The following is a 17,232-nucleotide window of genomic DNA, read 5'->3' as shown; positions in this document are numbered from 1 at the left end:
ATATAAATATGTTATATTCGGATTAAAAACAAGCTCTGAAAATTAAATATATAAAAATTATTATCAAAATTGAATTTTCCAAATCAATTTAAAAACACTTTCATCTTATTCCTTGTCGGTTCTTGATTCCAAAAACATATAGATATGATATGTTAGGATTAAAAACACGCTCAGAAAGTTAAAACGAAGAGAGGTACAGAAAAGCGTGCTATCCTTCCCAGCGCAACTACCGTACTACCCCGCTCTTCTTGTCAATTTCACTGCCTATGCCGTGAGCGGTGGACTACGAGTATACGGTCTTGCTGCTTTGCATTGCGTTCAGTTTCATTCTGTGAGTTCGACAGCTACTTGACTAAATGTTGTATTTTCGCCTTACGCGACTTGTTGTTTCATGCTGATAACTAGCTTGTTTTCTTGCGAAGAAGTTTCATTTTGTGTTTGGTAGTCCTTCTTTCTTAGGTTAACCGTTAGGCCTAATTAGAGTGAAATAGCTTTGATAGACATTCAGCAAAAATTAAATACAGAAAAAATCACAAAGGGTCCATATTAGGAGCCTGCAGTTCCTAAATGGTTCGATTCAAGTAAATGTTTGCTTTCTCTTTCTTTTGGAAATGGGTCATGGCGAGATTCCCAGTGCTTCACTTTGTGCCACACCCTAAAATAAGACCATTTTGCCAATTCAACATCTTGGAAAAATGAAAGGACTGAATGAAGCCATTGAAGGGTTGCAAAACGTTTGGAGGGGGTGGACTGGCCTGAAATTGAACGTGATGCATTAACGACATCAGTAGGGCAGGCTGGAAGTTTCCGCAAGGAGGTTGCTACTGCTAGGAATATTAAAAAAAAACCGTTAGGTCAAAAGATAACAATGTTTTCAAAGCTTTAATATTGATAAGGAAGTGTTGCCGACGCCAGACGACATTATCAGGAGTCATGCATAAGATCGCATGAATCACAAAGCGGAAATAACGGTAAAAAAGATTGTAGAAAAAAATGTTGTAGTGTACTGTATCAGTGTTATTGACTCAGTGTATGGCGGTTCACTTTCCCCAGAGAGAAAGCAACCCGGATTGCCATGAGGTTGACCTCACAGGACTATATCAATTATCACACCTTATCCTTATTCTTATCCTGTATTTTATGTGTCGTTTTCAGGTCCGAGGACTTATTGGTGGGTGCCTCTCACAAAGAAGTTCTATGGCAAGAGTACATTCAGAGCCTAACCAGTCTAGGATACCTGGGTCTGCTGCTGGAATTTCTGCATATATACCACTCCTTCATCATGCAAAAACAGGTGAATGTCATTAGGCTTGACTACACTAACAAATCTTTCCGGTTAATGCTGACTGTGGTTGCTATTGTTACCGTCAGCCAGACAGCCCTTAATTGCCTTTTCATTTTCACTGTTATTCAATGTGCTGACAGAAAGCTATATCCATCGCCTTTGTCTGTTTTAGCATTCCCTAGCAATGGCAGTTTTGTGACCATAGTAGTTAGTACAACAAGCAGTTGTATACGTAGGCTTGGTTAGTATGTATTTCAAATCTTAAGCTGTGGTTTTTTAAAGGATGACCGAAATGCTAATCTCGAACCATGTTTTTTTTCCATCTTTGGATGAGTTGTAGGTTTTGAATTAGCAGCTTTTGTTTATAAATCCAGGAGATCTGAATAGAAAACCCGATGTTCATTACATTATTCTGGTGGTGTTTGAAATTCTCTCTAGCAATTACTTTATAAAAGTGGGGTTTGCAACTTAGTAATACTAATAGTAATACTCTTCTATACAGTGGTATACACCTCTTTCTGACTACATGTAGTAAACTTTGAAAATGTAACCAAAAATTGTTAATCATTACAGAGTGATTGTTATTTAATAATGTTGACGAGTTATTTCGCTACTCCGCAAACGACTAAGCAAGCGTCGTGACCACCAAGTTACGCATTTGCGGAGCTACGGAATATGTAGGCTTTACGTGTTCGTAACTCCATGCGTAACCTAACTTATTTGCGCTACCGACAAGACCTCGGCCACCGAACGCTATCACACAAGTTTGCGATGTACACGCACAAGGGGCGTCCACTTTGCCCTGTTCTTTGTTGCACACAGCAGGGAAGTTTTGTTTTTGGACTAATTTCGTAAAATAACACAAAGCCCAAAGTAACCAACCTGAAATAGTGAGCGAGAAGAGAGACCTCCAACAGAGCAGTATGCCTATCAGGTATCACCGAAACTCCTGGAACAAGGGCGTCTACTTTGCAAAAATTAAGATTTGTTGTTGTGGAATTAATCTCGTAAAAACACAAGTGTCCAACAGTACCAACCGGAAATAGTGAGCGGGAAGAGTAAGTCGAACGAAGCAGTATAACACAAATTAAAGGCAGAGTAAGCCTCCCGTAAACCATCACAGATACGGTCAGGCATTTACACACAGTACAAACACCCTTTCATTTAAACACTCACCAATTGAGAACATCCTAGATGCCCTCCGTAAAGAGCGAACAATTTTCAAAGAATTTATTTTTGCGTGGTTTATCTTACCCCTGAGCCATCGTGAACCCGTGTGATCCAGTTTTCCCCCTTTTCACAATGCAGTCGTCATAGTTAGTCATTTGAATGCGACTCGACGTGAGCTTATCTACAATAGCACGTTTTTTATGCACGAAACAACGGCTGTGGTTCACAAGAACTCTAGCGATGGCTTTTGACTGTTGAGAGGAACGGCGATTTGCACTGATAAACCGGGCCGTCGTCTGCTACGACCCTTGCGTGACCCTGCTTCCGGGCTTTTCTTTTTTTAAACTTTCACAACTTCGAATTGTTCTGATCTTGTCTTGATGAAAAACGAATTCTTTTATGATTAAAGAATGTTTGTGTAACAAGCTGTCAATTTATTATTTAGATTTTAAAAGTTAGGTCTAGCGCAAAAACGAGGCGCCATTGTTCTTCAGGGCCAAGTCCACGAAAATAAATTCTTGGAAAATGTCTCACGCTCGACAGAAAGCAGCCAGGATGTTCCCGTTCGGTGAGCGTTCAAATGGAAGTATGCTTGTACTGTATTTAGACGCTCGGGGAGCTCTGTGATGGTTTACGGGAGGCTTACTGTGCCTTTAACATACATTGAACAACTTAAGGGGCGTCAACTTAGCACACATTGGGATTTTTTGGTGAATTAAATTCGCCACAAAAACAAAGTCCAAAAAGATCAACCTGAAACAGTGAGCGGGAAGAGCAATGTTCAACGGAGCAATTTCACCAAAACTACAGGCTGTCCACTCTGTACAAATTAGGTTTTTGGTGTTACATGTCAAAGTTAATTTAGTTACTAACAGAAGACCCACAAAGGACCAACCTGATACAGTTAGGTGAAATGCTGGTGTCAGACGGAGCAGTACCGGTCAGGCTACAGGAACAAGGGCTGTCCACGTTTCCTTCCTCTTTGTTGTACAGTTCCAACATGCACTGGTACAAGCATTTTGTGCTATTCAGACACTCCTGTTTACCTGCGGAATAACAATATTTTTGTTAATGTGAGCTTGTGACCGACGACAATTACGGTGCACATGCACTTGTGTACATCCGTTTGAACTTGTGAACTCGGATACCCCTGTACTATCGGGGATCCACTAAGGTTTCCGAGACTGTGTTTTGTCTTTATTGGAATGGTCTGACGGAAGAGCCGATTCTTAAATTTGCATAGGTAAAACGAGTGGTTTTTTTGGTATAAGTTTTTTGGAGTAAAATTGTGATTAATGTTTTTGTGAACAAGAAACAATTGACAGGTGACTTTATTCCATCTCTCTTTTCTCTCCGCCGCGATGCAATTTTGAATAGTTGAAGGTGATGTTAAACACCAAGTAGAGAAAATAAAGGTACTCGACACCCCTCGAGCCGAACGTGTGTTAACCTTGTGACGCAGGCACGCGGGATGTTGGGCCCTGGGGCCTACTGAGACTTTCTTTCTGCTTGGAATTCTGAAGAAAGACAACCTATATTTTTGTGCGTGTGTTTTCTGGACGCCTGGTGTGACATGTTTGGTCACAGGCTGAAATCCTTTGGGATGTGAGGAATTCTTTTGCTGGTAGGTTAATACAATTTTCTTTCTGTAAATGGGTAAGCAGTGAGAAGAAGAGTATGCTGCTTGGGGGAGGATTTATTTGAATGTTTATGAAGACTGTTTTATGAGTTGAATGTTTGGGAAAACTTTTGTTTATTGAATGTTTTAGAAAACCGTTTGAGAGAACGGTATTGTAGGTATGTTATTTGATAGGAATGATGTGTTTTGTTGTTCAAAGAGTTAGTTTGTGGTAGTTGAAATTGTTGAGTTGTTTACGTATGCTTACGGCGTGCATTCTGTGGTTTGCAGGATGGCGGAGTGTGCGACGGGGTCTTTTTTAGATGGGGTTTTCGTAGACGGGTTTTTTAGTGGGTTATTTTAGCTAGGTTTTTGTAGATGGGTTTTCTAGCTAGGTTTTTGTAGATGGGGATTTTGTAGATTAGTTCTCGTAGACTGGTTCTCGTAGATTAGTTCTCGTGGACTGGTTCTCGTAGATTAGTCCTCGTAGACTGGTTTTCGTAGACTGGTTCTCGTAGATTGATTTTTGTAGATTAGTTTTTGTAGATTGGTTCTCGTAGATTAGTTTTTGTAGACTGGTTCTCGTAGACTGGTTTTTGTGGACTGGGTTCTGTAGACTAGTTTTTGTTAGAGGGGCTCAGTGAGTTTTTGTAGATTTGGTTTTTTTAAGAATTGTTTTTAGGTTGTTTTTACATTTAGTCAAGTTTTGACTAAATGTTTTAACGTAGAGGGGGAATCGAGACGAGGGTCGTGGTGTATGTGCGTGCGTGTGTGTGTGTGTGTGTGTGTGTCTGTCTGTCTGTGTGTGTAGAGCGATTCAGACTAAACTACTGGACCGATCTTTATGAAATTTGACATGAGAGTTCCTGGGTATGAAATCCCCATACGTTTTTTTCATTTTTTTGATAAATGTCTTTGATGACGTCATATCCGGCTTTTCGTGAAAGTTGAGGCGGCACTGTCACGCCCTCATTTTTCAACCAAATTGGTTGAAATTTTGGTCAAGTAATCGGACTTCGGTATTGCATTTCAGCTGGGTGGCTTAAAAATTACTTAATGACTTTGGTCATTAATAAACTGAAAATTGTAAAAAAAAAATTTTTTTTTATAAAACGATCCAAATTTACGTTCATCTTATGCTCCATTATTTGCTGATTCCAAAAACATATAAATATGTTATATTTGGATTAAAAACAAGCTCTGAAAATTAAATATATAAAAATTAATATGAAAATTAAATTTTTGAAATCAATTTAAAAACACTTTCATCTTATTCCTTGTCGGTTCCTGATTCCAAAAACATATAAATATGATATGTTTGGATTAAAAACACGCTCAGAAAGTTAAAACGAAGAGAGGTACAGAAAAGCGTGCTATCCTTCTCAGCGCAAGTACTACCCCGCTCTTCTTGTCAATTTCACTGCCTTTGCCGTGAGCGGTGGACTGACGATGCTACGAGTATACGGTCTTGCTGCGTTGCATTGCGTTCAGTTTCATTCTGTGAGTTCGACAGCTACTTGACTAAATGTTGTATTTTCGCCTTACGCGACTTGTTTTAGATTTCGTTTGTTTTAGATTAGAGTTTCATTGTGTTTTTTTTGGGTTAAAGTGGAGAGTGAGGATTTAGAGTAGAGTTTTAGGGTGTAGTTTGGAGGAAGGATTTAGTGTGTTTTTAAAGTGTAGCTTTAGAGGGAGGATTTAGAATATAGTTTTAGAGTGAAGAATTGAGAGCGTTGTTTTTGGAGTTGTTTAGTCCTGTTGTAATACATTGAAAGTTTTGTATTTGAAAGTAAACCCCCGTTATCCCACACATTCCCCTTTTTACATTTAGTCAAGTTTTGACTAAATGTTTTAACATCGAGGGGGAATCGAAACGAGGGTCGTGGTGTATGTGTGTGCGTGCGTGCGTGTGTGCGTGCGTGTAGAGCGATTCAGACCAAACTACTGGACCGATCTTTATGAAATTTGACATGAAAGTTCCTGGGTATGATATTCCCGAACGTTTTTTTCCTTTTTTTGATAAATGTCTTTGATGACGTCATATCCGGCTTTTCGTGAAAGTTGAGGCGGCACTGTCACGCTCTCATTTTTCAACCAAATTGGTTGAAATTTTGATCAAGTAGTCTTCGACGAAGCCCGGACTTCGGTATTGCATTTCAGCTTGGTGGCTTAAAAATTAATTAATGACTTTGGTCATTAACAATCTGAAAATTGGAAAAAAAAATATTTTTTTCTAAAACGATCCAAATTTACGTTCATCTTATTCTCCATCATTTGCTGATTCCAAAAACATATAAATATGTTATATTCGGATTAAAAACAAGCTCTGAAAATTAAATATATAAAAATTATTATCAAAATTAAATTTTTGAAATCAATTTAAAAACACTTTCATCTTATTCCTTGTCGGTTCCTGATTCCAAAAACATATAGATATGATATGTTTGGATTAAAAACACGCTCAGAAAGTTAAAACAAAGAGAGGTACAAAAAAGCGTGATATCCTTCTCAGCGCAAGTACTACCCCGCTCTTCCTGTCAATTTCACTGCCTTTGCCGTGCGCGGTGGACTGACGATGCTACGAGTATACGGTCTTGCTGCGTTGCATTGCGCTCAGTTTCATTCTGTGAGTTCGACAGCTACTTGACTAAATGTTGTATTTTCGCCTTACGCGACTTGTTATCTTATGGAATAAAAGAACCTGGTAATATATACTGTTCAAAAAAAGAAACGCATAGTTGCTACTTGCCAAATTTGTTTTATTTTTCGAAAAAATTAACAGAAATCCAATATTTAGATTATTTGTTTGAAATTTGGTATGGACACAGTTGAATGCACACACAGTTCATTTGCATCTTCAAATCAATCAGTCAATCAATACGATTGGGTGCCGAGGCTGTCAAGTCAGTAGGGGGTGTGACTGCCTTGAGCAGCAACAACTGCCCGGCACCTTCTGGGCATGGACTGGATCAGATGCCGGATATCTTGCTGTGGGATGGTGTCCCACTCCTCCTGAAGTGCCTGCAATAGATCGCGGTGATTTGCCGGCGCTTCTTCTCGCCTGCGCACACGTCTGTCCAATTCATCCCAGAGGTGTTCTATCGGGTTCATGTCTGGCGACATGGATGGCCAGGGAAGCACTTGGACATGGTGGTCGGTGAGGAACTGGGTGGTGAGTCGTGCTGTGTGCGGGCGAGCGTTGTCCTGCTGGAATATGGCATCCTGGTCAGCCAGAAGAGGAAGGGCGTGTGGGCGCAAAATTTCCTCCACGTATCGCTGGGCAGTTATGCGCCCTTGGACGTGCACCAGGGTGCTCCTTCTAGCGGTATTGATCGCCCCCCACACCATGACGCCTCCACCACCATGAACGGGTGCCTCATCCACACAGTTGGGCGCGTAACGTTCGTTTACTCTCCGGTAGACCCTCCTCCGACCATCATGTCGCTGGAGCAGGAAGTAGGACTCGTCGCTGAACCACACGTGTCTCCAGTGATTCCGGACGGTCCAGCGAAGGTGCTGGTTGCCCCACTGCACTCGGTTCTGGCGATGGCGGCGGGTGAGGACAGCTCCTCTGTGAGGTCTGCGAGCTCTCAAACCAGCTTCATGCAGGCGGTTCCGCACGGTCTGGTCCGATAATCGGTGTGGCCCGGGGAGAGCCTGGACAGAAGATGAGGCCGACAGGAAACGATTCCGGAGGTGGCGGAGCCGTATGAAGCGGTCGTGAGCAGCAGTTGTCGCCCTTGGTCTTCCCGCTCGTGGCAAGTCAGCAACGGAGCCAGTGGCTTGAAACCTGACCCACAGTCTACTGATGGTGCTCTGGGACACGTGGAAGTGCCTGGCGATTGCACTTTGACTTTGGCCTGCTTGTAAACGACCCAATGCAATTTGGCGGTCTTCTCTGCTCAATCGGGCCATCTTTCGTCGCTGAATTGTCGTCTGATTTCTTTGTGGCGAACAATCCGCTTTTATGGGTTTTGGAAGACATGGTGAGAGCTCAATATTCCCCGAGTTTCACGAGATTACACTGAAGCATGACGAGTGGTCATGCCAAATGAGCAATTTTGACATTGTAGCCACTGATAACGCATGCGTCACGTGCAGAGCTCACTTGTGGCAATGGACGAAAGGTCGACGACCAGATAAACATTTTCTGCAGTTTGGTGGATATCCTTGTAGCCATATAACTAAATTCACCAAATATTACAAGCTATGCGTTTCTTTTTTTTGAACAGTATAACTTGTTATGGGGGCGAGGACGCCCCCATTCTATACGGATAGTTTAGAGGTTGACCATGGGCAGCGCCATTTTGTTGTGAAATACGTCATCAGTTTGTGTACACAGGAAGTTGTGACATCCGTCACCCTATGGGAGGGGTGAAGGCAACATTGTTCATCTGTAGAAAGTTGTGAAATCCGTCACCCTATGGGAGGGGTGACGTCAAAATTGGTCATCACAGAGTTTGTGTAACACAGGAAGTTGTGAAATACGTCACCCTATGGGAGGGGTGACGTCAAAATTGTTCAACAAAAACATGATATGTCGCATTGTGCAGGGTCAACTGCAACAAACTCAAACCGAGCCATTCATACCTAGCTGTATTTGAGTGACTTATATACCCGACATTTTTATTTCTTATTTTTAGCACAGGTGTAGGAAAAATCATGAACCAAAATGTTATTTATTTTCTAATTTAACATTTTTTTTACAAATATGACCATGGTCTTTTAAACATACAGTGACATTAAACATTGTTATGTTAAAAAAAAGAAAAAAGAAAAAAAGCTTTTGTGCACAAATCAGAAAATACATTGTACATTTTACCTACAGGCCAAACAGTGTCTGTTGGCGGCAAAGGGCCCAGCAAGTTGCTATTTTTAGATCGATTAAAAGTTGTCAAGAACAGGCGCTTACATTTGGATGTGTCCACTGATAGTAGGTTTGGTTGTGATCAATCAGAATGATGTAGGAATAAAAATGTATGACAGTTTGGTATGATGACATGTAATTCAAATATGCTGAAATGTAATATTATACATGATATAATATTATTATGGCTGTTGCCATGACCATGAACCCCAAGAAAGGTTTAATGTTATGTAAAATCAAAATACCAAAATCAAGCACCTACTAATCTGATCTACGGTGCGGCTTGGACCTGGATGGACACGCAACTCGCTCAGCCAGCCAGCGCTGCGAGACTTACAGCGGCCAACTTCGCCGCGGCGCGCTCACTGGCTCAGTATTGAACTTGCGTCAAGGCCGATGCGCGTAGATTCCCAGAATGTTTACTTTCGGTTAGATTCTTCGACAGCATTCGCAGAGGTGACTGCCGTATTGTGTACCGCAGTCAGAAGTAATTTATTACTTTTGGGAGTTTAGTAACGTGATATCAGTTTTCAATTGTTCGTTCACTTATATTGCTTTCAGATTTAACACACAAGAAACAGTAGCACGGTTTTCGTTGCGAAAATGTGCATTGGCAGTGCTACGCGATCGAATTGTGTATTATGTACACGCGGTGTTCTTCTGGAAAAGACCGCGTCAGTCGTTCAGCCCGCGAGCGGTGGGATGGGGGGGTTCACATGGTTTGTTTGTTTCAGAACCACACCCATATACACACATTTCACATGTAAACCATTTGTCCGCCCCCTGTCGATATTTATCGACTAAGTTCCTTGTGTCAGTTGCTTTGAGTGTTTGTGCTCGGTGAGAAAGGGTAAAGTAAATTGGCACTCGGTTACATTAACATAATAACGATGTTTTCCATCTCATGTGGACCCTTTTGTAAAGCATTCAGCTTCTTTTGCATCGTCCGGGTTTCCACATGACAAAAGAACGCCCCACACATATAAAATAAAATGAAAAAATCGACAGCTTCTGTAGTATGTAGTAGGAGCTCTGTTCTGCACTGAGTGGGAATTTTTAATAAATCTATTTCGAGGCTGGATCCTGTCACAAATTGCGAAATCAATTCAGCCAGACATTCGTGTTCTGCGCAAGAAGTAGCCAAGGCTGTTGAATTTGGCTTGCGTATAGTTGTGTGTGAAATCCCGGGCTGATCCATGTTTGTGACCGTGATTGTTTCCACGAGAAGAAATATATCTTTAAAAAGGATGACTTGCCATTGATTGCCAGAAGCAGTATTATATAGCATTGTCTCAAAACGAAAGTGATAAGAGTTGTCCGTCCCTGCCATAGCCCGCCGCCGGCGCTGTCGGCGCCGGGGTAGTTCCGGTTGTTTTGTTTCGTCCAAAATGGCTGAACGAGAGAAGAAGATAAGTGGTGGAGGGAAACGTTACTGTGTTTACTGTTCAAACTACGTGAGTAAAGAAGTTGAAGGGCGGATTGTCATGCGGTTCCATTTTGCAAACACAAACCGGAACTACCTGCCGTTCCAGGGGCGCAACTCTGTCCGACTTTTGCGTTAGTTTCGAGACAGTGCTGAAACAAGATGGATAGGCAGACAGGCGGATAGACAGACAGACAGACAACAGACTGACAGACAGGCAGGTAGGTATGCAGAAAGGCAGGCAGAGAAACTCCTGGGGGAAAAAACCCCGAACAGACAGACCGACAGACAGAAAGAGGAAAGACAATTGGAAAGCAGACAGACAGCCTGGTAGACACATAAACCGACACATAAACCGACACATAAACCGACACATAAACCGACACATAAACCGACACATAAACCGACACATAAACCGACACATAAACCGGCACATAAACCGACACATAAACCGACACATAAACCGACACATAAACCGACACATAAACCGACACATAAACCGACACATAAACCGACACATAAACCGACACATAAACCGACACATAAACCGACACATAAACCGACACATAAACCGACACATAAACCGACACATAAACCGACACATAAACCGACACATAAACCGACACATAAACCGGCAGAGATACAGTGAAAGACGTAAATAGACAATCGTACAGAGCTACAAAAGACTACTCGAAAGACAGACAGTCATGTCACGAACCTTTGGACCTATAGCTAATGTAATCCGAAGTCAGACAAGAGGACCACTGGGGGTCTTTATAGGCGCCTATCTTGATGCATTCCACTGCACCGATGTTGTTTTTGTCACAAGCTGCTGACGTCAGACCAAAGGTTATCACATTGATGACCACATAGATGTAAATGGATGCCGCCATCTTGCTCTGTAAACAAAAAGGTAGGCATACATGACAACAAATGCAAAATGTATAGGTTTCGCACCTTACTAGATGTTAAAATATTCACCGATGGTCCAAGGATAGTGGAAAATGTGACCTTCAGCAAGCTTTTTCGTGACCGCAAACTGAGGTAATTTTTTTTATTTAAATGAGATGAGACGAGGTGTGTTAACTTTGCTAATCTATAGTATTACGTCCAAAAAGCTTTTTTTTATTTTTTTTATCACGTCCGAGTCTAAACCTTAAATCCCACAAATCGTATGCCTTTTTTTTAGTCAAAATAGCGCATGCAGGAGAATGATAATCTTTCGCGTTTTCCACGATTTCGTCCTATTTTGAATGTGGAGTTCTTCTAAAGTCCAACATGTAATGGTGTGAACCTCGTTTGAAAGAAATAAAAACATATGTTTATAACACTGACGAAAACACACACAACACAACGTTTACTTCCTGCCTTCACCAAGAAGCAACACTCGATGTTAATATCGAGTGCCCACCCTTCGTTAGTATTTCGTGTGCCGTACACGTTCTTCGTCCACTTGAAAAATCATTAGATCGAGGTTCTAGTCAATGTTTCGTCTTGTTGTAAACGCCCATACACTTACCTTTTCTTGTTGTTTTTCATTCTTGATTTTGGAATAGTAGCAGTCTATTTGTTTCGGATTTTTGATTTAGAGAAAGACAAATGTGACTTACCAACAGCTTCATATTGTTGGTTGTTCTCACGTGTTCCTGTTCTTCCTCAGACTGCCTAGTCAGAAGTGAATGTTCAGTTCAAAGTCAAAAGTGTTACGACAACACTGTCATAAAATGTATATTTGACACAGTCGTTAAACAAACTTGGCCAGGATATGAATAACAATTCTATAGAATCAGAAGCACATTAAACTTGTAGTATTGATAGACTTGTGATTGAATACAAATGTGCGCTTCTCTGTTCTTGACATTTTGCCAAAACAAGTGTCCCAACAACAACGAACGTGACTCAATCACGTTTTGAATGTTGGTACAAAAGTCTCAGACGAGCATTTGAAAGGAAAAAAAAAGAAGAAAGAAAGATTTGGAAACGACCACGCAATGACAAGTGTAGCTATTCAGCTGGAAGAAAAATAACCAAGCCCCGTTCAATAGGATCAGACGATATCGATAATCTGAAAAGAAGAAAAAACAAGTCGCGTGAAGCGATATAAAAACATTAAGTCAAGCAATGCGCATTAAAAGTAACAGATAAACACAATAAACAGTCATCGCCGAGACTATATTTACGATAGTCTCGACTAACCACACCCAAAAAAAGAGACGGGTCACGCTCGTCTCCGGGTAGGGTGCAAACGCAGTACTTACTTAACCTATTTTCTGTCATTCTGAGTACATTTTTAGAGTAAACATGACATATGTGCATATTTTTGATTTCAGGAGAAATTGAGGAATACGATGAAATTATTTTTAAATCTGTTAGTGAAAAATCGATTTTAATGACAACTTTAATTAATGAGCAAACTAATTAACTAGTTTTTAAGCGTCCAAGCTGAAATGCAATACCATAGTCCGGGCTTCGTCGAAGATTACTTCACCAAAGTTTTAACCAATTTGGTTGAAAAATGTGGGCGTGACAGTGCTGCCTCAACTTTCACAAAAAGCCGGATATAACGTCATCACAGACATTTATCGAAAAAAAGAAAAAAACGTCCGGGGATATCATTCCCAGGAACTCTCATGTCAAATTTCATAAAGATCGTTCAAGTAGTTTAGTCTGAATCGCTCTACACACACACACACACACACACACACACACACACAGACACACACACACACACACACACACACACACACACACACACACACACACAGACACACACACACATACACCACGACCCTCGTCTCGATTCCCCCCTCTATGTTAAAACATTTAGTCAAAACTTGTCTAAATGTAAAAACATTATAAAAAAAAAACTACCATTCTTTGACAAATGTCATCCTGACCTCAGGTCAAAATGAGTTTGGCTCAAGCTATCCCTGACAGGATGCCTTGGTTTTCCTTGTCTGGCGAGGAAATCGATTTTTATTTTTTTATTTTTACATATTTAGATCTTTTCGTAATGTGTTATGGATATAAGCAGATTCGCGATCGTCGATAATGATTTTTCATGGTGTTGTGTAATTTTTAAATTACAAATGAATTGATATGTAAGACAGTTTCAAGCGAGCTATTTTTCGCGGCTGTATTTACTGTGCAAACAACTCTATATATGGCAAAAGTGTCACGTGATAATCAACCGTTTGGTTTCGGCGCTCGCTGGAGCAGACGATTTTTTCTGTAGTGATGCAACCATATATTACGGTCTCCTTCCGGCAGCAGTCCCAAAATTTCGACTTGTTTTGACCTTAGAGCGATGTCTTTATCATAACTGTGAAGAACAGAACGGAGATCACTGTCGAAGTCGGCCAATCTGCCATCATTTTCGTCTCGCGAACACTGCTCGCAAACAACATATGGGAGATAACTCTGTATTCTTGTTTTGATAGATTCGCGTAGGACTTTAGCGTCCGGTCAGAGAGATAACTGGCGATAGCCGTAGAGCGATGATGATCAGAATGGACAAATGTAACCATTGAGCCGGAAGTAAAATCATCATCCAATTTTTTTTCCTAAAGGATCAGACAACGATCTGGGAGAGAAAAAACCCATACACGAATGGGGAAAAAAATCACACACAAGAGAAGGAAAAAACACCAACACGGTTGGCAAGTGTAATCCTTGAGGGGATTGTAATTTCTCTTTCAATAGAATGTACAAAATGTTACCAATGTTGAAGTAAGTACCATAAATATCACAGAATCAAAGGCTAGTACTTGAGGCATCCAGCGAACTTGCTGTTAGAAACAGCTGCTTTCATCGCTCACCAAGAAAATCCCAAAATACGAGCAGGAATGGGTTCACACACACACACACACACACACACACACACACACAAACGCACGCACGCACACACACACACACACACACACACACACACACACACACACACACACACACATATACACACACGCGCGCGCGCGCCACGCATCCTGCTCAGCATGAAACAAGCTGTTTATGGTACGTTTTATTTCCATTGTTTTTTTGGTTGTACAAATCAGTTATTAAAGTATGAAATATACATACAAACTTACAGTACGAACATACAGATTTACAAAATCTGATGCGATATTAGTTGAAACTGAAAGAACAAATATTGATGATTTTCCTCCATCTTCCTTAGTCTTCAATCCCTATTGAGACGGGACCAGAGGCAGACCACCAGCCTGTAAGAACACGAGTCAGGCCGACCAATCGTCAGACATACAGGTCAGACGGGACCAGAGGTAGACCACCAGCCTGTAAGAACACGAGTCAGGCCGACCAATCGTCAGACATACAGGTCAGACGGGACCAGAGGTAGACCACCAGCCTGTAAGAACACGAGTCAGGCCGACCAATCGTCAGACATACATGTCAGACAAAAATGTTGGAGGGCGGCAGACGGGCAGACGCGTACACAGATGGACAGACATACAGGCACATACAAAGGTCGGACAGCACACGGGAAGAAACAACAGTTCGTAAGCAGACTGTCAGATATAATGCCAGATTCACAGAAAGACAGATAGACAGTTATACAGACTGATGCAATGGCAGATGGAAAGGCAAGAATGCACAGAAAAAGTATGCATACAGACAGGAAGTTGAAAAGACAGATATACAGGTCGGCAGGCAGGCAGAGAGAAGTGTGTGAGGCGTAACCGAGTGCCGAAACACAACAGTCACCTTTGGAGACGAAGTCCAATCAAGCAGGATTGAGAATGATAGAGCTTTTTTCTAACCCCTAAAAACTGTTTTGGTTACGCAAAGGAAACCAATGCAAGAATTTACAGAGAGACAGAAGCCGCCAGACCCCATCACAAACAGAACTCTACAATCCACAGGTGTATAGCCGGCGAGCGATAAATAGCTCGAACTCAAAGGCCAACAACTCTGCAGGGCCTGCTGTGAAGGGCGACGGTAGTCTCCCTGTCACATAGGCAGGGAAGAATATCCAGACAGACGGTGGACTTGGCAAACAGAAAGGTTGGAAGGCAGACAGGCATATGCAAAGACAGATGAACAGATGGGTAGACAGACAGGCACAAAGCCAGATGGACAGACAGGTAGACACACAGAAATGTGGGTACACAGACAGGCAGATGGACAGACATGCAGGTCCAAAAATATGGACGGACAGGAAGGTAAGCAGACAGTTTTGAAACCAGACTCAAAGCTGCAAAGACAGGTATACAGACATGTAGACACACGGACAACTGGGAAGACATAGACGCAGGTGCAACGACAGACAGAAAAGCACACACAAAGGTGGGAAGCTATACTGGCAGGTACAAAAACAGACGGGCAGACAGTCACGCACAAAGAAAGGTTCATAATTATGTGAAGCCCAGCAACACAATGACAATCGCTCAAAGTAAACAAGCTAGGAATAAAATCGAATACATAATAAATAATTACTTCATAAACATCAAGCAAACGAAAATAAAACCAACAACAAAAGTAATATCAAATCCAAGATACAGAACTGTATACATAAGTCCTGTGTACAAGAAAAAACAACTGAAATAAGAAAACAGACTCTTGTGATATAACGTGTGTGAAGTATAACACAAATAACATTTATATGGGTACATCTGATATTAACAAGCTTCGAAAGGGGTCGGGGCGGCCGCGGGTCTTCTGTATCCCGCGAACAAAGAATATTACAGGGCGTGTTTCTGTTCTATGGTTTTGTCCCCTTGTTTAGGTGATGTCCTGTAATGTACAGCATATACATGTAAAAACAAAAAGAAATCCACAAAAAGAGAATAAAAAATAAAAAAAAGAAGAATATTTCAAAAGTTGTATGGGCTAGCTTTATGCCAGAACGTTTGCTGGAAAATAAGGATTAACAATAATACAACTTTATTACCAATTCAGTGCCCCATATGGCTTTTTGACCAATCAGGACGGATTCTAGGTGACCCTCTAAATGTTATAACGTTCAGGCAAGGACCCTTTTTGTTTATCACGCTAAAAATTAACAAGACAAAGTAAAAATGTAATTCAACAATATCAGCGTGATTTATTCTAAAGAATGACACTTCAAATGCTGTCAGGTAATACTCTCTTTATCTAAAAAATACCGAAAAGCGAGTTTTGTCGGTGGGTGCGTAACGGAACAGCAAGGCACCGCCCATCGTCTGAGTGTGCAATGCCGACCGCTCACTTGAAATCTAAATGATCAAAGTTCGGAAAAATCAAGTGAAATTGCGCCACTCGCTTTACATCAAATGTATCTTAACGTCATTTCCCATCCGTCTGGAGTCGGTTCTAAATCTGTCGCTCTCTGTTCAACGAGAAAAAGCGAAGCAACCGAAACGCATGTTCAACATGGTTTATCTTGTGACATTATCGTGTGTCAAAGGCATTTGACCTGTGAATATTCATCACGTCAGGTGTGTTACTCTGATTGGCTGACTCGATCAGGTCACGAGAATTCTTTGACTGACAGGCATAATCAGGTAGAAGCGCTCAAGTTCCCATTGTGGCTGTTCTGTCTAATTCGCGGGGTTGCTTCGAAATTTCTTTGGGTCGAATTAAACGGTAATAAAACCGTTATTTCTAATATGCTGACTGTTAGCAAATGATATGTCTCACAAACGATATCAGCATTCGCCTAAAAGTCTCATGCTTGGTAATGTAATCTTTTTTCTCGACATGTCTTGTTATCATTTGCTAACAGTCAGCATATTAGAAATAACTCATAATATTCATACCGTTCAAGATATCATATTGACAAAAACTCCATGGTGTAGCTTACATGCCGTAAATTTTGCACATGAATAATTATATTCTTTTCTCCTAAATCAATAGCTATTTTTTATATTTAGTCA

The 17,232-nt window shown here is 41.2% G+C and overlaps 1 protein-coding gene across 1 annotated transcript in view; it reads right to left on the bottom strand.

Moving 5' to 3' along the window:
• The window catches only part of LOC138969473 (uncharacterized), a 28,991-nt gene extending 16,905 nt beyond the window's left edge, over positions 1-12,086 (bottom strand). The window contains exons 1-3 of the mRNA XM_070342264.1: positions 11,974-12,086; positions 11,082-11,262; positions 3,351-3,501 (exon numbers count right to left, since the gene is read on the bottom strand). Coding sequence (XP_070198365.1) covers positions 3,351-3,501; positions 11,082-11,262; positions 11,974-11,985 — 344 coding nt within the window. The 5' untranslated portion in view covers positions 11,986-12,086. The remainder of the gene's footprint in view (positions 1-3,350; positions 3,502-11,081; positions 11,263-11,973) is intronic.
• Positions 12,087-17,232: the final 5,146 nt, after the last annotated feature.

The sequence above is a fragment of the Littorina saxatilis genome, linkage group LG6 (genome assembly GCF_037325665.1).
Source record: "Littorina saxatilis isolate snail1 linkage group LG6, US_GU_Lsax_2.0, whole genome shotgun sequence".
Classification (NCBI taxonomy): domain Eukaryota; kingdom Metazoa; phylum Mollusca; class Gastropoda; order Littorinimorpha; family Littorinidae; genus Littorina; species Littorina saxatilis.
Note: the sequence above shows the minus strand (reverse complement) of the source record. Positions and strands in the feature narration are given on the sequence as shown.